We start from the raw sequence: 21,648 nt of genomic DNA, 5'->3' as shown, positions 1-21,648 counted from the left end.
TGTCTTTCTCCACTTTTATAGATTGGAATAACTTTAGCAATTTTCATTTTTGATGGAAAGATACCAGCTTTGAATGACAGGTTGCATATGTGCGTGAAAGGTCGCACTACATATTCTATAATCTGCTTTATTATTGTCATGTCAATATTAAAGCAATCAGTTGACTTTTTATTTTTAAAAGTTTTTATAATATTTGATACTTCTTCTTGTTTTACAGCAGTAAGGAACATCGTGGAGGAGTTTTTTTCTACATATCTATCTATTTCAAACAAGTTTGTTGGATCAGGAATTTGTTTTGCTAGGTTACTGCCGATGTTGACAAAATACTCATTAAATTCAGTTGCTATTTCTGCAGTTTTTTCCAAAATAGTATTTTTGCCTTTGATAAAATACTCTGGATAATCCATTTTTTTAGGACTATTTCTGATTACTTGGTTAAGTATCTTCCATATTTCTTGTGTGTTACTTTTATTCTGCTCTAATAGTGCATGATAATGATCTCTTTTACTGGTTCTTATAATATTTACTAGTTTATTTTTATAGGTCTTATATTTTTTTTCTGCTTCTTCAGTTCTCAATTTTAAAAACAATTTATATAAATTGTTTTTCTTTTTACATGCGTTTTCTATGCCTTTCGTTATCCATGGCTTACTTGGGTCTTTATACTTTTTGGAGACTTTAGTTAATGGAAAATGTTTATCATATAAGGAGATTATGGTAGACTGAAATACTTCAAACGCTGTATTTGGGTCTTCGTTTGAATAGACCTCGGTCCAGTTTTGTTTTTCTAGGTCTTGCTTAAAGGCGTCGGTGGAGCGTTGGGTTCTTAGTCTTATTTCTGTTATGCGAGTTGTTGACTTGGCTTTTCTATCAAAATAATTATGAAAAACTGCAAAAACAGGTAGGTGGTCACTTATGTCATTAATGAGAAGTCCACTTTCCATTTTATGGTCAATCTTATTTATAAATATGTTATCTATTAATGTGGCCGTGTCAACTGTTATTCTGCTAGGTTTCAGGATTACTGGGAAAAAGCTGTTGCTGTACATAGTATTTATGAAGTCGGTTGTTTTTTGTGTCCATTTGGGTTTAATAAGTCAATGTTAAAGTCACCACATATTATTCGTGTTTTCTTATCGTTGTTGTAACTGAGCATATCTGTTAGTTTTTTATTGAATGTGTCAATACATGATCCTGGTGTCCTATAGATGCAACTTATGATGATATTTGATGCCTTTTTATTATGTATTTCAATGGTTAGACATTCCATTAGGTTTTCTATTGTGTTTGTCAATCTCTCGATTTTACTGCATTTAAGTGCTTTGTCTACATATATTGCAACCCCCCCTCCTTTTTTGTTTTCCCTATTAGTTGCAAACATTTCATAACCTTCTATTTCCATTTCAGTTGTTTTATCTTCATCAAGCCAAGTTTCTGATATGGCAATTATTTTGAATTTATTGAATTTAGTCAGGTATTCTTTGATTTTTGTGAAGTTTTTATAGAGACTTCTACTGTTTAAGTGTATTACTGAAAGTGCATTTTCCAATTTTATATTAGTGTTGAATTGTTCATCCAGGTAATAGTCAGAGTTTGTTACCCTTTGTTTGTTCTGGAAGAAGTTGTTGTCTGGGTCCAAATTGTTCTCGGGATCGAATGGCTTATCCATCATGAATGCATCAAAAATGCCCAAAAAGGCACAGGAAGTCTCCCGTTTTTTGTTGGAATCTGCCTTTTTAAGGGTCCTTGACTGGTGATGCTTCAATATCCCTTTATTTATTCGTTATTTCCTTCCCTTGTTTGTTCGTTCAACACACTTAAAACACTACCGCACCGTCTCCTCATTCACGTACCGACGATGCAGCACCAGGAGCGATTGATGGTTCAATATCTTGCTTCAGGACACTTTTGACAGTATCACAAGGGCTCAGGAAATTATTGTTGCTCTCCAAAGTGATGTTTTAACATATATTTATTTTTTATTTTCCAATACAGTTTTTGCCTGCTTCAACTTGAAATGAGATGCTATTTTTGTTGAGCGCGCCAGAATGTAATCAAAGATTCCTAGCATTGCAAAGCATCCACACAAAAAAAAATTGTTTGTACAATTTTTAGATTTTCACGGTAACAAGAGTTGATTCGCTGCATAACTTTTGTTTCCTCCACTCATATTATTTATGAAGCTAGACCAAATAAAACTTGGCTCGAATTTCATCCTCACTTTTCCAAGTAGTCTTGTTCATTTCCAGCTGTGACGTTAATTAATAGTGCAAACCAACGTGGCGTGACAGAAATGATTTAGCAAAGCAAATAAATGTGTTTTCAATCAAACCCTAGTGTTGCAAAAACAGTGCTGCAAATGGAGAGTGCGAAGAAATTGGAAGCCTCTCCGGTTCACATAGCTGACGAGCTTGCTGAGCTCGGACTTAAAGGCATTTTTAGAACTCTCGGCAGTCCTGACAAGAACGCATCTTTGGGCCGCAAAAAAATTCAAAAATTATCAACATACAAAGGTATTATCATGTATCGTAAATTATTTTATTCTAAAAAATACAGATACATGTATTCTAATCAAGTTACATAAGGTCCACTTGCTGCAATTTTGGTCTTTTTTTTCTTTTTTTTTTACGCCATGCTCTGATTGATCCGTCCCAATCTCGACTGACGCTCCAATTCACTTTTCTTTGTCAAACATTTCTTTCTAACCAGTTGCCTGGGTCCAAGCTTTGGGGACAGTGTCATTAACTCCAGTCGTCCCCTGAGTATCAAATCTCACGGGAAATTTCTTTTTTTTTTTTTTTTCTCCCTTATGGCCAGGATGGCTCATTGACCGCTACACAACCCACATTCCCCTCCGCGTCACTCCTTCCACATCGACACTTTGATTGAACATCACGTCCTCTACATGCCAATGGTTTATTTTATATATTTATATACGGAGGGAGACGGAGAGAGAGAGAGATTCATAAATGTATGAGGACACGTCATAAATTTAAGAACGAGAACATCCAGCATCATGAAGTATGGTTGTATGGAAAACACTCCTTAGCCATCATCAAATGAAAAACAGTCCCAATGATTGAGCTTCATATCATTTCTTTGAAACCTTATTTATTGGGGGCATAAACCCAAAGACGACTTGTATGAACATTTGGACTGCTTTTTAAAATATATGTAGAAGCTTTAACAATTCTCAACAGACTTGAATTTCATCATGCGTATGTAGTAGATGAGCCGGTAATTGGAGGCGCCAAGTCTCCTGTTAAAAACTGCAAGCAGGTTAGCGCTACAATTGTTTAAACTACAGCTCATGATGTGAAAGCATTGCATTGATATGCAGCCTATTTGGAATGCAAATGTAAGCAAGAGATACTGTACCGATGCATTGCAATGTCGTTATTTTGTCCCACCGTAACTGGCATTCGCATCTCGGTATCAGTGAGATTTTGTACAGGCATGACTAATGAAAGATGCTATATAATGAATGTGACATTGATGGTCTAGATGCAGGATGGCGCATTAAGCCTGCACATTGCCGGCGGTGCGGGTGCGCACCCTTCCGCCCGCGACGGTCACCCGGCATCGACGATTGAGCGCAAATGCGAACGAAAGAACCGACATGTCGAGAGATTGAAAGCTAATTTTAGTCCAAGCGGCGTCGGCTAAATATGCAATTTCTTCCCTTTTTTTGCGGCCACATTACGCATTCCCAAAGCCATCTCCAGGCTGGAAGCTTTTAGGCCTTGTAAGAGAACCCATGAGAAATACTGACTTAAAAAGCCCCCGAGGGTACAAAATCCAATTGGGCTCTAAACATCGGCAGAGAACCGTCAGTTCGGGAAGGTTGTTTTCGTAAAGGGGAAATGGCAGGATTTGTGACTGGATTCTCACCCACTCTTCAGCCACAAAGACACATCCCAGTATCACAAAAGTACACCAAAAGTGGCTCATGTGAGCGAATACTACGCAATTTTGCACTGTGTCTACTGTGTCACTCGAGAGCTATTCCACAGTGGTAAATGCTGAGTCTATGTGTAATGTAATGTGTTATCTTTCCATCCATCAATCCTTTTTTGGTTGGTTTTCCTCATTAGGTGAGCTGTAGCCCATCACAGTTGATTTTGGGCGAGAGGTGGTGTACATGCTGGACTAGTTGCCGGTCAATTGCTGGCAAAGAATCATTCACTGTCACATTTGTACAATTTGGGCAGCCCGGCGAGCCAGTGGTTAGCGCATCCACCTCACAGGGCAGAGGTACCGGGTTTGATTACAGCCTCCCTGTGCGGAGTTTGCATGTTCTCCCCGTGCCTGTGTGGGTTTTCTCCGGGTATTCCGGTTTCCTCCCACATTCCAAAAACATGCATGGCGGGCTGTGGAACACTCTAAATTGTCCCTAGGTGTGAGTGTGAGCGCGGCTGGTTGTTCGTCTCTGTGTGCCCAGCGATTGGCTGGCAACCAGTTCAGGGTGTCCCCCCGCCTACTGCCCGAAGATGGCTGGGATAGGCTCTAGCACACCCCTGCAACCCATGTGAGGATAAAGTGGATCGCAAAATGGATGGATGGATGGATGGATTTGTACAAGTTAAGAGTCATCTGTTAATTTAACATCCATGTTTTGGGAATATGTGAGGAGATACGGGAAGGCCGGAGTGCAGTTTTGAACAATCATCACCTCAGAATGTGTTATCAACTTTTGTAGAGTTTCCCTCAAAAATCGATCTGTAATGCCGTAATGACAAAGTGAAAATTAAGTTTGGGGCTTTCTTTTTAATTATCAAAACATACCGGGAACCCGAAAGAGATTGTAATCTGCCATCCTCTACTTGATGTACTGTGACACTTGGATGATTAAATGTCTTTAGGCGATAAGAGAAAATGAATTCATCTGTTTAAAATAATAATCACATGTTTAGACAATGTTTGAAGTGCATAGTCGCCATTCGCAGATAAAACGATTCACTGTTCGGTGCTTGACAGAGGCAGGAAGTCAGGAAGGCAATTTTGGCCGAAGGTGAGTTGACTTCACAGATTACGTGTTTTGATCTCGGGGAAGATTTTTAGAGCGAGCGCTCGAAATGAACACGATCGTGATGGAAGCTGCAGTTATTACGAGTTGAAGAACGGAGGAAAAACCGATAAGCCGTCGAGGTTTGTGCGTAACAATCGATGGACAAAATACTCAAGAGACCGCCGCTGTTTGCAAGTGAGGGTTTTAAATTTCATCTCACAAGCCACTACATGTTTATTGAATCAAATACAAACATGCGCTTATTAGAATGATTAAAATGGACTGGGAACACTTCATGGGCTGATTGCCTTCCACTTACTGGAATCGTCTTATAGAGTGGCGCCTACTCAGAAAAGCACTTGCCGCACGTTAGGGTGCAGGTTTCCCACCCATGCAGTATAAATGTAACACTGCATTCTGTCTTCCTGGAGCTGCACGCGTCTCTTCCTGCGGGATACAATCACTACTCTATTTGATAAATCCGTCCCATATTTCCAGACAAAACTGTGGTATTAACAGTCCGAGAGTGTGTGTGCCTTAAAAATCCCAAACTGTGCAGACTTGGAAGCGATGCAGTGCATTGTGGGCCATTTAAACAAATCCACTAATCTCATGATAATTCTGACTAATCCGGTATGCATCTTGAAAATGTGCAGCTGGACGCTGCTCGACACGCGTAATCTACTGTACGTTTGCCACCAACTCGGCACAAAGCATGTTTTCCCTACAGCGCCACGCGCTACTTTACATAGGAGTCGATTATATTGTGTACATGTTGCTACGGTAACCCAACTGCCAGGCTGAGTGTATTGAAGCCGTCGTTTGGTGTTCCACGCAGTACGTGCAGACACCTCTTCTGTTTTGTGACTCCGTGGTATGGTTGAGTACATGAAGTCATGCAGTTTAATGCAGAATTAAGCAAACCGGGGTCTTGTTTTACGGTTTGAAAATAGGATTCAAACTAGGTTTAGGGTTGCAAAGTAAGTTCCAGAGATTTCAAAATATTTCAAGAAAGGGATATCACGATCGGGTTTCTTGCTTGGTTGTATTTTTGGCCTTTATGTAGCATTTCATGTAAAAATGTTAAGACAGGTTTGGGGTTTCTGGCCTCGGTTCGAGCTAGTTTTATTTGAGGGATAGGATTTCAATTTCGGATGTCAATACAGTGTTTGGGTTTCAAATATAGGTTTCAAGAAAAGGTGAGGCTGAGTGTTTAAATTTAAGGTTTCGAGCTAAGTTTTCAAGATATGGCTTCCAGCCATGGTCAGGGTTTCAAGTAGTTGAGTTTCAAACAAGAACTAGGGTTTCAAATTTGTTTTCAGTACAACGAACAAAATATTGTAAAGCAATTGAATTTAAACATAAGCAGTCAATTATTTTTTTTACTGTGGATGATCCAGTAGCTCGACTTGTAGTGCAAGCAAACAAGTCAAGCAAATACTACATACATTGTGTGTAGGAATGCTCAATAAACAATTCCAGTTTGAAAATGATCCAATTTGATTTGTTTTTCGTGAGAAGCTAAATCTTCATGTCGTGCGTTTGAGTCCTCTCAGAAAAGACTGCTAAGTTAGCTTGCGCGAGACCCTGAGTGACCAGCTGCCATAACTGTGACCTGTGTTGAAATAGTGTAGGAGGAGCGTGTTCTTTTATTTTTTTTAACGTTACATTGGTGGTTGAGTTTGTGTTCTATGTATGTTTAAAGAGTGTGATGCTGCGGTGCTGAATGAAGTTCTGTTTAGCGGCCCCGTAATGGATTGAGCTACAGAAAATGGATGAATGATTCTCTCGCACTGTCATCCAACTTTGAGGTGCCACTCTTCATGTGTCAAAACCCCCACCTTGGCGTAGCTGGTGTTAATGAAAACAACATTCTTTTCAAGCTGTTTAAATATCATCTATGGGTCTTATGGTTACGGCTTCCTCTATTCCTCCCCCTCCTCCCCGTTCTTCTTTCTGGTGTCATGAGGGACGAGGGGTGACGAGAAAGGGTGATAATGACTTGTCAAATTAGAAGTAATGAAACCAGCGGCAAGCGTAAACACAATTTGACATGTTCCGATGACGTTCTCCCATTCCTACCGGGGGGAGATTAGCGAATCATAGCGCCGTCACAATCTCATGGGATCGCCTTCGCACACAATGGAAGCGCGCACAAAGAAAGAATGGCTGGCAGCTCTCCATGCGGCAGACTGACACCTGCATAAACAAACAGACATCTCTCCCATGCGCTTTGCATTTGGAGACCTTTTGGATATGAAATGCACCGCGGTCACGCTCCGATGGGGTTTGGCTCGGCCCGCCTCCAGGTGTCCTGCTCACACCTCGTCAGCATGATGGATGAAGTTCACGCACGGCCTAATCACGACTTTATTTGGTATGCGCGTGTGTGTGTGTGTGTGTGTGTGTGTGTGTGTGTATGTACACTTTTCCCTGTATTCTATTTAACGCTTGGTCATCCTCACGAGAACACCCGCGTACAATCCTCCATTAGGTACCAACGTCTATAAATGGACTTTTGAATTATTATTATTTTTTTTTTTTTACAAATGCGGTTCCAATGGTTTGAGTTATTGTTACAAATTACTTATTCAAATGTAAAGTTTGAAACTAAAGTTGAAAAGGAAGTTTTAAGATTTCAGATTAGTGTTTCATGACAGTGTTGGTTGGGATTCAAAGTGAGGTTTTTAGGTTACATCATGAAAGTGCCAGTCGTGTTGCAGTACGAATGGGCGAAAGGTGTGGTTTGCGGTATGAAAGATTGGCGAGTCAGTTCACAGCCCGATCTGTTAAAAATAGACCCTCCAGTAGCCGCCACCGACGCCCGTTGCTGCTCATTTCCCAACTTTCACCCTGACGAGATAAAGACGCCTTTATCCCCCCCCCTCCCCCCCAAGCATTGGCGAGATACTATTGAGAGTCCAGAGCGCATCAATTTGGGCCTCAAATGACTTTCACCAGCTGCCCAAATCCTGACAAGCTTTATGTTCTCCTTAAAAAGAGGCCTTTTATGGGCAGAAAGAAAGGCAGCAAGAATGAGAAATGGGAATAGAGAGGGAGGTAAGTCAAAAAGCTCATGTCTCGCTGACACCCTTTTCGCGCACAACAGGGGAAATGGTTCTGTTCTATAACGGGTCCTGGTTAATTTGAAGTCAATTGGAGAGTTATTAAAAGGATCTGAGTGAGCTGGGATGAACTTGGTCAAGGGCAATAAAATCCACGCTCCAAGCCAGTGTCACCTTCAGGCGCAAAGGTCTTTTAAATGACCCCGCGCGCTTTTTAATGTTGCCCGTTGAGTCAATCCCACAGACGCAGGTATTGTTTTATTGTTTTGTTTTTTAGCTCTTTTTTTTTTGTTAATCTAAGCCCTTCAAGTTATAGTCTTGCCACTATGTATGCAAATAGGAGAACTTATATTAGCTTCATTTCCCTGTTGTTGTCTATATCCGTCTTTGTGGTTCTCAGGTGGCGAGCTTTGTGCTCCAGTGCAACGGCGGCGTGCGTTCCGGCGCAATTTACAGCACGCTCTCTACAAATATGATCTGGGTGGGTGGGGGAGGAAAAAAAAAATAGATGCAATGCACACTGCACCAGACTTGGAGGCTGTGATTCAATTTGTTTGCGGTGACGAGCGGATGTCAGCAGATCAGCATGCAATCATACAGTGGCACACACAAGTTCATCCAGGGTCTGTTTACCTAGCTGATGTTTCAAGGTAATAATCGTGTGTCTCTCCGTCATTAGCGATTCGTGGTATGAGATTGCTTTCATTTGGCATGCATCATTGCGTTTCAGCCAAGTTAGCCTAACGAGAAAGCTAGCAAACGACTTTTTGCGGTCGTTTTCTATCAACGTCTCGTCTGCCGCAAGTACTGCGTTTGGCCAATGGCTTCTTTTAAATTGCACATTTCCGCATCGGCAAAACAAGTTACTGTGAGGTTCTATTTCTAATCCAGTCATAAACATCTGCTGCCCGCTAATTGGTCAAGCAGTTTCTGGGTTATTGTATGCAGATGAGCGATAACAAAAATAATAAATGCCATTATTGGTCAAATTAGCTTGGTGGTTGCAGTTTTGTGGAAAACCAATGTTCACTGGCCTCATTTTAAATCCCCGTTCACATTCATTTTTTTAGTATTTTTAACCCATTACTTTTGTTCATCGTACAGCAGCATTTTCAAAACAGATGATTCACTGCCTCTTCTGCTTGCGGGCAGGAAAATGTGGCGCAACTGACTACATATGTGAATCGACCCAATGAGGTAAAAAGGTAGATTACTGTATTCTTCATTGAATAATTAGCAGCAAGCGGCCAAATGCCAGTACGTCACCAAAGGCTGCCCCGCAGCAGTCTGGCATTGGTTTTGCTCAGCTGGTGTCGGTGGGTAGCTGCATGGCAGAAGGCCTGCAAGACACGCCGCTTGTGTTATTTGCATATGCGGCCGTCACATCACATTTCATCAAAGGTTGTCTCCTTCTCCCGGCTTGAGTCTGTTTACCCTCCCGATCTCCGAATTGTACACCGGCTTTTGTTCTGCACAATTAAGCTCCAACTCAAGTGGCAGTGCCACTTGTTTTGTCTTTTAAAAAAAAAAAAAAAACCTGCACAAAAGGCCAGCTACTTTATCATACAGCCCCATAACGGACTTATTAACCAAAAGGGTAATACGGATAAACATGGTTAGTCATTTAAAGGGCAAGGATCCATTAGTGGCACCTTAAATAAAAATGGAGAGGCAGTAAAACCATGTCGTTTCTTCCAGTCAATTGTTGAAGATGAGACTAACCTTGGTAATCCAGGACAAGTAAATGTACTGCATGTTTTAGTACTTGGTTTATGTCATATTTAAAATTTGATGGGTGGGATGTAAAATCTCCAATTCTGGAATGACCCATCATTTAATATAATCATCATAAGTTTTTGGTAAATGGGGTGTCACTTTTACAGCATGTTTCTACCTTTGTTTCCTAATGTATCGACTGATGATGCAGAATCAGGAGCAATTGGGGGTTTAGTAACTGGCTCAAGGACACGTTGACAAGGTCGCAATTCCCTCCAGTTTAACTTTTAACAATAGTTTAACAATCTTCACATGCAAAGAATGGCCAGCAGGGGATGGCACTGCCTCACTTGCCTACCCAGAGTTTTTTTTTCTTGCCTCTGTCGCCTATTGCTTTCGACGTGGGGTTCAGTTGGTCTTTTCATCAGTGAAGAGTGTGCTCTTTGACCTGCCATATGTGAAAAGTGCCCTGAGAGAACTTCTGTTGGGATTTTGCTCTCTAATATATAAATATAATTGGATTGAATTGAACTGCAGAGAAATGTGAGTGGCCGTTAAACAATATTGGCCGGTCAAAACTGCTGCATGCAGACTGATCAATAACTGTATGGGCAGTAAGTGTTAAGATTGCGGCGCTCTCGAGGCAGCGAGGGCGCTACAATATGGTAAAGAGTTGAATATAGGTTACGTTTCGGTGCCACTGTGTCAGTCATTCAGCATGGAGTTTGAAGGACGATTTAATAGTCACACTAATCTCCATAGAGTGACTGTGTGTGCAATCCTGTAGAAATAAAAAAAATCATACAGCTAACATTGGTTTGGCAGGTTTTATTTATTTATTTTTGTCGTCTGATGTAATCTTGACAAAGCGAATTGGCTTATTCTAATCACTGAATAGGACGGGAAAATTAGAAAGTGAGTGACGGAAAAGTGACGAGAAGGGAAATCTTTCCCACGTCTAAAAATTATCGGTGTTTGGTCCACATTTGCATTTAAATGAGCAGTGGTGAGCCATCAGTGCTCGGAGACGGAGAAATTTGGAGCGGCGCAACACAGACGGGAGAGATTAAAAGGACATAAACTTCTCTAGTGTTATTGCAAAGACAATGAGGAAGAACATGGGGGGATAATGCACACAAATTACAATAAATACAGCGCAAACTACAAGGTCCTTTTCCGAATGCGTTTCGACCTTGGATTCTTATCTAAATATTGTGAATTTCAATCATTCCGCAGTCAAACCATATCTTTGGAAATGTAGAGTTAAGGTTCTTATCTGCCATACAAGTCTCATCATGGATACTAAAACTATTGTGTGTTCTGTGTGCCGCTTGGCTAGTCGTAAGGAGCGCCAGTTCCTGTTCTATGGTTATTGTCATGTTAGCTCTTTGCCATCATTGCTACTCAAATACGGCTAAAGAAAAACCGAAAAACACGGTGACGTGAATGTTTTTGTGGCTTTTTGGTGCATATTTTGCCTGAAAATGTCGGTTGGGATTTGACCGTATTGTAAAAGGTGGAATGTCAGGTTTTTAGTGGATGCGATGCATAAACGTGACCGATCCTATCTAATAACATAAGTGTGATCGTAACTTTTATACAGTCCATGCCAATTCCTATCAGAACTAATCTAATGGACCGGCAACAGAGCATCAACGGGATGCGGTCATGTGACTCCCAGACAGCAGAGCTGAATGAAGCAAGGCCTTATCGGTCTAATGTGTTCTTACATGATTATCGCGGTCAAACTTGAATCCTGCTTCAAATTTCATTTTAAAAGAGACCCGAGGCTCCAACTCGACTTTCTTTCTTGACTCATCTCTCGGAGTTGACTCAATCGCCATGGCGATGATCATGGGAAATATTTACATGACTCGATCTGAGATGGCGCTGCCATTTATGAGCTTTATGGATGACAATAAGGATTTTATTGTTGTGAGCAATATAAGCAGGCTTTGAAACGGCAAAGCGGGGCGGGTATAATCGAGCTTAGCGTTCGCTTGGGCAGAGCGTGGAATCGTTTGGCATCAGCCACTTCGAGTCATTACATTTCACAAGATCTCAAAAGTAAGTTAGTCAGCGACGCTACTCAATGTTGAGCACTGTTTTACATTAGGACTGAAAATAGTAAAAATAATAAATCAATGATTGAATACATTCAATAGATAACAATAATAATTTCCCTAAGAGCGATCATCATAATTATGATACTGGATGATTTATTAACTTTCTCGCGTCATCAATCACAACCACTGTCAACTTTGAACGGAGCTTCACTGCTTCCTATTTGCTCCTGTGGCTCCAAAAAGAAACATAACCTGCTTTTAGCTAATTGGATCATAGATGTCCAGTCATTATTTTCTGTTTAATCAGCTTAAGCCTTGGCGGAGGTGCTCTTGTTTTGATTATAACTTTAGAATCATTTGAAAATGATATATTTGATACACTCCCTGTCCAACAAATCCGTGAGCCAAATTGCTTTGTAAAACACAACCCAGGCCGGCCCATTACGGAAATGCATTACTGCCTTATGTCATGTTTATTTGGATTTTTATTTGGGTTTATTTGGATGTGAGGGCGGAGAACCCGATAGAGCCGTATTTTAAGACCAGCTGTGAGAACAAACAGTGCTTACAGCTGTCCACTGTTGATTGGATAGCATGCTTCAAACGGGGCTGATTTGCTGCATGATTGCTGCATGATTGCAGTTTATGTTTTTCCGTTCGCCTCTGACTTTTATTTGTACAGTCCCCGTTATCGCAAGGCTTCGCTCGTAGCCGCTGTGGAAACTCCCGTTGTAAAGCCGCCACGTTAGATCGGTTGGCCTAAGACCTGGGCCAACCGCTCCCTCAAACAAGCACCGGCCTCGCCTTAGCTTGCGCGGGGATGGACGGATGTGTGTGTGGAAATAATCTGAGGAGAAGAGAAAGCCAATGTGACAGATCGTTATTAAGAGTTCTTATCAGTATAGATCATTGACTCTCGTTGCGACCTGCTGCAACCCCTCCGCCTGCCGAAAATCTGATAATTACACTTCATTAGAGGAGCAGGTAGTGATGAGGCTTAGAGTGAGAGAAGCAATTTAGGATGATACTGGGCTTTGTTTGAAAAGATGGTCGGATTTTAATTATGGAGGAACTGATGAGTTGGCTACGGTGACCATATCTTTGTATGGCCTCCAACAAGTTATCAAGAACAGCGTGAGAGATGTCAGCCAATGACGATGATACCGTTTTTACATTCAAAGATCAGGCAAGAAGGTTGGACCCAAAGAGAAACACAAGTTACTCGGATACAGAACCGACCAGTCATCTGTGCTCCCTGTGACAATTAACCCTTTCATGCACCCTGTAACCATAACATGATAACCTGTCCACTGTAGTAACCGCTGTCCCTGAAATGGTTCAAGGGACAGTGTGTGGAATTTTGTTTTTGATTTTTCAATGTTCTATCACATCAACATATACTTTTTTTTTTAATGTCTCGTAATCACCAATTATATTATATGGGTCGTGCCTCACCTTACAGGAGGCTGACATGTTACACCGCCATCTTTCTGCTACCTATACCCGAAGGAGACACATTTAGCGAACGGGCTTATCTGGATCAGCGACTACATGTGTAATAAATGCAATGTACTTACTTTGTCACTTGAGGGAACACTAGAAGTCGTTTGTGATGACATTTTGCTTGCACCTCTACTGAAGAGGAAACTGTGGTCTGCTTGCGAAGTGTGGTCTCTCTGTGGCACCGTAATGCACGAGCTTCACAATGCATGCGCTTCGGATTTAGGTCGTTGCGTTCGATTAGTCCAGCACGACGTCACGAGTGCATTTTATACACTGGAACTTTATCATGAGTGATGATAGAAAATAAGGCTTCAAATTTGCTTCCATGAAGCATTTGTATTTTTTGACTCCTCTGGATGGCACGGTTGGTTTACTTAAAGCGGTTGAAGAAACGGCAAGTCATTGTGCTTTCAGCCCAATGTTGAACAGAGAGTGCCATCCAGAGGAGTAAAAAAAAAATACAACTGCTTCATGAAGCAAATTTGAAGCTTCATTTTCCCATAAATCGTTAAAATGTGCATCAGCCAATTACTCGTTAAACAATGAGATTCGATTCTATTTTATAATGCGGAACCAAAAGATCAGAGTTAGGTACCAGGTGACGAACCAGCCAATCAGTCATGTTGCCTAAAAGTGACTGATTTTTCAGTCAATTTCTTGAATGAATCACTTCATTCAAGAAATTGAGCCATAACGACAAAGATGGGTTACTAGGTGACAAACTGACAAATTCTGTGATTTATTCTACATGTTGACCGACCCATGAACCGTTTGGTTTTAAAATCCCAGACCGAGCCTTTTTCAAGTCCCACAAAGAAAGCAACACGCAAACTCTGTCATTGTGTGTTCATGCATGGATGTGGGTACATTTATTCAAGCTGCTGGCTCTGTTTTTATTGCCTTAGTGTTGTGTCACATTTGCGTCAAAAACTCAATGTAAAAATGCTCCGAGGTGCGCACAAATCCTAGTTGTTTGACAAGCCAACCGCCCACACCTATGGCCCCTACGAATGTTCAGTAGCGTTGATGGTGCATGAAAATAAAATGTAATAAAAAAAAAGAAGAATGCTGCAGTCCCGGATGTTGCAGTATAATTCACAAGCGAAGCCATTCTGTAAACACATGCGTATGAAAGCCTGCCTCGAAGTCGCATCTTGTTTAGGGGTGGCCGAGCACAATCGTTCGAAAAGGTGTGATGTCCCAGAGGTGTCGGCAGAATCACGTTTAGTTTGTGTGGGTGCTTTGCATGGGGGGGGGGGGGGGGGGGGGTGACTGCGGTGTGCTTCCAGTGGGGAAACATTGATTTGGAGCCCAGCATGGGGATGGGGGAAATGTCAGCCTCTAATTGAGTTGATAAAACCATTCTGTATCATGAGATTTTTTATAACCCCAGAGATGACCGGGAAATACAAACAAGGGCAGAGTGAGTGCTGGCGGTTATGTGGACAGGACAGATCTGTGGATCATGCACACATATTTTGGAAATGTCGAAGGCTGAAAGGTTTTGGGAAGGGGTTTGGAGAGAACTGAAGAAGATACTCGGATATGAAATACCAAAGACCGGCTTAGTGATGTATCTGGGCGATATAAATCAAGGAAATGTACTGACGAGTGACGAGTACCTGGTAAAAGTGTTGCTGGGTGCCAGCAAGAAAGCCATAACAAGAACATGGTTTAAAACTGACCCGCCAACAAAGAACCAATGGCTGGAAATAGTGGAAGAAATATTTGAGTTGGAAAGATTCACATACATATTAAGGGTCCAAGTAGGGAAGTTTAAAACGAGATGGGAAAAATGGGAGGAGTACAAAAACAAATGAAGGAGGGAATGACACCACAAGTCGGGAGAGGTCACTATAGATTATGGATATAAATCCATTAAAAGGGACACTTGTCACTGTTGTTCACAATATTCTGCTATTTTTATTTGTAGGTGTGTTGTTTATTTTATTTTTATTTTTTTATCCTTTATTTTTTCTTTCTTTTTCCTTTTTTCCCCAAATATGTTTTTGTACGTCATTTGTTGTTTCCTATGTTAAAGGGCCGTCACAGCCATGTATGGACGCTGTTGTGGAAACTGAACACGGGCGGAAATGTACGACGTCCTCTGTATTCATATGTTCAGATTTGTATGGTCCTATGTGTGGTTGAAATAATAAAGATGCTAGTTACAAAAAAAAAAAAAAAAACATTCTGAGTTTCATATCAAAATATCTACAGTACACACGACACAAACACTCGCACAAAAGGGATCCACTTCGACAAACCCCAGTGGGAGGTCTCTGGAGGTTCTGTGTGTGTGTGTGTGTGTGTGTGTGTGTGTGTGTGTGTGTGTGTGTGTGTGTGTGTGTGTGTGTGTGTGTGTGTGTGTGTGTGTGTGTGTGTGTGTGTGTGTGTGTGTGTGTGTGTGTGTGTATACAATCCCTAAATTTACCCAATTTGAAGTTTGACCAGTCCCACACACTGAATGTTTATGAGGTGTGTCTGCATACATCATTTATAAGCAGTCAAGAGTGCAAAGGCGGTAGTCTCACCAAGCGGCAAAATTGTTTGGGGAGGCTTCACTTGCCAACGTGAATTTCATACGCAGTGTTCCATATTATAGGAGTCCTTTTTCTTGTTTCATAAATTATATTGAAAAACTGTTTAATCATCTCAGGAATGTCAGATCGACTTACAATATGATTTTAGCAATATATTTCGGGAATAATATTGCAATATGGTATTTTGGCGCTTTGGTTTATTTTACAGGCAATCAGTGTTGGCTAACTTTCCATTGATTTTATTTTTATTATTGGTGCCTTTTCAGAAACTAAATCAACAGCATTTTTTTTGAATAGCCGCAGATTAAAATCTTCTGTTTATCCTGCTCTCAACTGTGTTAATAAGAGTTTGGATTGAACACACGTGCTCCTGCTTGTAAGTACACTGGATGGGTCCCGCTCTCATTATTAGCAGCGATAATTAGTCCAGGTTTCACACATTGTGCCATAATGATGAGTTCCTTTCCGATCACATTCTCACGTAACCCTTCTTTTTTAATTTTTTTATTTTTTGTGACCAAGCCCGCTGATAATTAGCAGCTGTAATTAGGCAGACAACTATTCATATAGGGAATGCATGCATGTGTGACTTCCCCGCTAATTAAGAGTATTAATTACAATCGTAGCTGTTCCTTTGAGACAGCGCATCGCTCCCACTTGGCGTTCTTATGGCTTTATCTCAGCCCACCATCACCACCAACAACAACTCACTCTCTTACACCGTCATGTACTCCAAATATGCCGTACACCTGCGGCACTTGACATGCCGGTACAAGACTGATAGTGGCCCATAAGGAAGCTTGACTATTGGGAGGGATTTGCATAGCAATGTGCTTCCCATTTCTTAATGCAACAGTTTGACCATACGACGTGCGAGTGAAGCCAAAGCTCATTTATATCAGAATGGGTATTTGAATACATTTCCATCATTGACTAATTGGTCAGTTTCCCCGATTTCAGGGGGACAAATGCTTCTATATAAGCTATTTTAATGTCAACCATGTTCAGCAACTTTCGTATCCGGTTAGGACGAACTAGAGTCATAAATAATTGTATCCAGGGGTCATGTAAAAAGTAGAGGTGTGTACCCAGAGGAGCTTCAGCACAAATATCTCTTCATAGGAAAGTTAAGGAGTGTTGCCTTTTTTTTTCCCTTTATAAGCGTATTCCTGGTTCAATATCTTGCCTTGCATTTTTTTTTAGGTGTGCCGTTGTGCATCCTCAGCACATAGAAGAGTCTGACATCATTTATGGAGCGTTTTACAGGCTGCTCCCAGATGCAACGCGAGTTGTTGCATTTGAATATTGCAGGAGTTTTTGCCTGCTGAGGCCAACATGGCACACATGTTCAGAATACACAACAAAAGCACGGGAGGGAGAGTGCTTCCCACAAAATGCAAATTAGACTCGGTTGGCGAGAATGGAACATACTCACGCTGTTGACACTACAACACCCATAATGCACTGCGCTAGACCCTTAATTAGCTCTCCGGGCCTTGAATCTTGATTGGTGCATTCCCAAGCTTGGTTGTAGTGTAGGCTATACTGAACTGCGGTTTCAACTGTTGAAAAGTGTCCAATGAATTTGCAAACATGTTCATTTTTAGTGGGTGGTACATCAATACAGCAGTTCATTGGACTATTATTGCAAGGCTGAAAAGTGAAAAATAGGTCAGACAGGATGTGGTGTCAGGAGAAGGGAATCCCCTCGTCCTGTTGCGTCGAAAGCAAATGTCAGCAAGTACTGATGAAGGTTTTTGTCTGGTTTGTTTACAGTGGACGGCTGCACAGACTGGTCAGTGGACTATCTGAAGTACCAGGTGCTGCAGGGCGAGCCGGTGCGGCTAAAGTGCGCCCTGTTTTATGGCTACATCCGTGCCAACTACAGCCAGGCTCAGAGCGTCGGCCTCAGCCTCATGTGGTACCGCAGTTCGGGCCTGGGCCACAGCGACTTCGAGGAACCCATCTCCTTCGACGGCGTGCGCATGAGCAAGGAGGAGGACGCCATCTGGTTCAGACCCGCCGACCTTCAGGACGTCGGACTCTACTCCTGCGTCTTACGGTAAGATGGCGGAAATATGTGGATAATGGTTTTTGAACGAGGACAGAAGCTTAAGCAGGCACTGTCAGCTGGGATAGGCTCCATTTCCCCTGTAACTCTAATGAGGAGACGTGGAATCGAAAACGGAAGGATGGATGGAGTGAAAGCATCTAAATTAATGAAGTTTGCATGTTCTCCACAGGCCTGCGTGGGTTTTCTCAGGGTACTCCGGTTTCCTCCCACATTCCAAAAACATGCATGGCAGGCTGATTGAACACTCAAAATTGTCCCTAGGTGTGAGTGTGAGCATGGATGGTTGTTCATCTCTGTGTGTGCCCTGCGATTGTCTGTCAACCGGTTCAGGGTGTCCCCCACCTACTGCCTGATGATGGCTGGGGATAGGCTCCAGCAACCCCCGCGACCCTTGTGAGGATAAAGCGGATCGGAAAATGAATGAATGAATATTCCAGACTCTGAATCATGTCAACGATCAGTGTGGCAGATTAAAAAGAAAGAAGCGGCGCATGTGTGGCCCACGGGCCGTATTTTGCTCACCACTGCCATAACTTCGGGTTCTTGTTCCACCAAGTGAAAAAGTCGTGACAGGTTTCGATTCCCACCCAGTTAACTTCAAAAGACCCTTAACACAATGTACCTAATGGTGTGGCAGTTATATGTACAAAGCAGGCGCTCAAGTTATCGGTAGTTTCTGTTGCCATGGAGGTGCGTAATAAAATTAAGACGCACATTGGTGTCACGGTAACTTATTAACCTTTATGCCAGATAACATCCTTCAATAATTGTCTGATTGCAGCTCTTCATTTCGCAGAGTTTTTAATAAATTGGGTTAAAGGCCTCTCAAGGAGCCAGAGAGGCTTGAAGTGCGCTAAGTGGGCTTGTATGATGGTGAATATGTGATTGAAGCCCCCGCAGTTTTCGGCAACAAATTGGTGTTTTTTTGTTGTTGTTTTTTAACATCTGACTACAGAATGTTGTTTTTAAAAGTTAGAATTCCGAGCACATGGGAAGTCTGGTGTAAGAAAGCGCCCGGGGGTTATTTAATGTGCTTTGGAGCCGCTGGGATTATTTTTTTGTCTTCTCGGATGGCACAATGTGAGAGATTTTCCTCTGAGCTGAAATCGATTGTCTTTTTTGTTGGAGTGTAAGCCTTTGAGTCACACTTGTGACCTGAGCATCTCCACTCGAATGCTCCTGTCTATTGCATACCTCCATGCAGCCTTTTATCAACCGCAAAATCGAGGTGGGTGGACTTCGCGTGTCAGGACCGATATAGTGTAAAACTTAATCAGCGAATTATCTACTTGCTCTTTTATGCATTATTTTTTCACAATTTAAACAGATCGGAGTGTCTTAAATCACATTTTTTTGGTGACATGCACTGATGAAACGGTAGACACCCTAGTTTCTAAAATAACCCATTTCAACGTGCGAGCCTTGTCTCACGCACGTGAGCTTCTATATCAGGGCTGAGCACGACACTGTGTGCAGATAACCCCCTTGACAAATCTGTGTATTCTGAAAAACTCACTGCAGCTCTGCTTAACATTTGATTTTCGACACATTTTTTCAGAAATAGGCTAATAAAAAATATATTTGGTTGTTTAAGTGCGGCCCGGTGGTCCAGTGGTTAGCGCGTCGACCTCACAGTGTCGAGGTCGTGGGTTCAATCCGGCTCTGGCCTTCCTGTGTGGAGTTTGCATGTTCTGCCCCAGGCCTGCGTGGGTTTTCTCCGGGTACTCTGGTTTGTAACCACATTCCAAAAACATGCATGGCAAGCTGATCGAACACTCAAAATTGTCTCTAGGTGTGAGTGTGAGCGTGGATGGTTGTTCGTCTGTGTGTGCCCTGCGATTGGCTGGCAACGGGTTCAGGGTGTCCCCCGCCTACTGCCCGAAGATGGGATAAAGCAGATCGAAAAATGGATGGAGTAGGAGTTCCAGATACTCCATCATTTGTCGACACAGTTGAAAAGTCAATTGCAATAGATGTCCCCTGCACTGTTGACACAAGGTGTGAGGGGGCTCGTGTATGTACCCCAAGGACGTAATGCCATACATAGATTTTGTCTTTTGGCTTTAGTTTTGATGCTCACCGAACCAAGGTCTCAGTGCAATTTACAGACATTGCCTTTTTCCTCATTTTCAGGGGGCACATTTTTCATGAGGACTTTGTCAAACTCCCAAATTATACCAATTTCATCGTGTTCCACTTTGGATGCTCCGCTGTGTACTGTTTTGTCCCACAGCTGCGACGTATTTTGATACCTGCGTGACCGTTATGAATGGTTAAAGGGGGGGCAAATTGTGGAAATGAGTCTCTCCGGAGTGGCTGCCCGCCCATCAACTGTGAAATTACACAACCAAGTACATTTTTATGAGCCGAAAATGTGTCTGGAAGCAAAAGTCTTTCCTCCAGCATTTCCTTTCCACTCATGAAATGGCTGCCACTTGAGCGTGCAACCGCTATTTTCGTACGTAGCCGCTATCATGCCGCCGCCAACGGCAAAGAAGAGCTGCCGTGTTGTTGGATGCGCAGATTGGTGTTGTCAGCGTTAGCTTCAGATAAGCGGCACCCAGGTACTCTATATCATATTCAAAGCTAGCAATCCCAAGCATAGCCGCCACAAATGTCATATATGTGCCAAAACTCATTTACTAAACTCCTCTTGTATCTGTGACTCGCCTACTTGAGCAGAAGTCTCCTCTTGCTCTGTGTTTGACTCCAGGTGAAACATATCGGGGGGGGGGGGGTGTTTGTTTGTTTGTTTTTGCTGCACAAATATATATATATATTTTAATTGGCTGACAACCGGTTTAGGGAGTACCCCGCCTCCCCCCCGAAGAAAGCTGGGACAGGCTCGGTTGATGGATAGTTAGATAACATGATGTAATTTGTTGAGGTACATGTTAAATATCATGATAATATTGATACTCAACACGCATAGCGTAAATTATGTTTGACTTAGTCTGACCTCTTGGGCCGCATTACAACATATTCTTACGCCGCAGTGGAAACGAGTTGATTGCGCGCCATTCGTAATGTCAAAGCACTGTATGGCGGGGCCGCTGTCAGCCTAGGACCCCTGTGAAATAATTTTAAAGTTCAAACAAATTGCAGATTAGAAATTGTCGACCAGCTGTAAAGGCAACTGATTCTCTTTGTTTCTTCTGCAGTTCCCTTCCCTCACCTCTCCTATGAGATGCAACACTGATTAGGATCAGACAATCAGTCAACCACACACACACACACACACACACACACACACACACATACACAACAACAACAACAACACTGCCACGTATTTTTTCATAACAATCCCAGTATTGAATCTGTCAAGAGAAGCGGTGTAATCCATGTGTCTCTGCCATCGCGCATGTGATAATTAACGTGTGGAGAATCACATCACACCTTATTCAACTCCTGCAGATGTATCAAGTGGGACATTGACAACACGTTCACCACTAAGTTGACCTCTGGCTGTCCATCAATGCGGCGACCTTGCACACGCACCCTTCCGCAATGACACTGTGTGTGTGTGCATGTGTGTGCATGTGTGTGTGTGTGTGTGTGTGTGCGCGCGCGTGTGTGGATGTTTACAATATACATCCGTCTGCTCCCAGTGGGCCTCCATGGCTCAGCTGTGTTATTTCTGCTCATATTTGCTTTGCTTAACCAGGCAGGCGAT

The 21,648-nt window shown here is 42.3% G+C and overlaps 1 protein-coding gene across 4 annotated transcripts in view; it reads left to right on the top strand.

Moving 5' to 3' along the window:
- The window catches only part of il1rapl1a (interleukin 1 receptor accessory protein-like 1a), a 178,511-nt gene that overhangs the window by 66,597 nt on the left and 90,266 nt on the right, over positions 1-21,648 (top strand). For all 4 annotated transcript variants that reach the window (XM_086124365.1, XM_086124363.1, XM_086124364.1 and 1 more), the window contains exon 3: positions 17,678-17,963. In XM_086124365.1, the coding sequence (XP_085980491.1) occupies positions 17,678-17,963 (286 nt within the window). The remainder of the gene's footprint in view (positions 1-17,677; positions 17,964-21,648) is intronic.

Source organism: Hippocampus guttulatus, chromosome 11 (genome assembly GCF_054856545.1).
Source record: "Hippocampus guttulatus isolate MCC_2025c chromosome 11, RoL_Hgut_1.0, whole genome shotgun sequence".
NCBI classification, from domain to species: Eukaryota; Metazoa; Chordata; class Actinopteri; order Syngnathiformes; family Syngnathidae; genus Hippocampus; species Hippocampus guttulatus.
The sequence above is the reverse complement of the archived record's forward strand: the minus strand, read 5'-3'. Positions and strand labels throughout refer to the sequence as shown.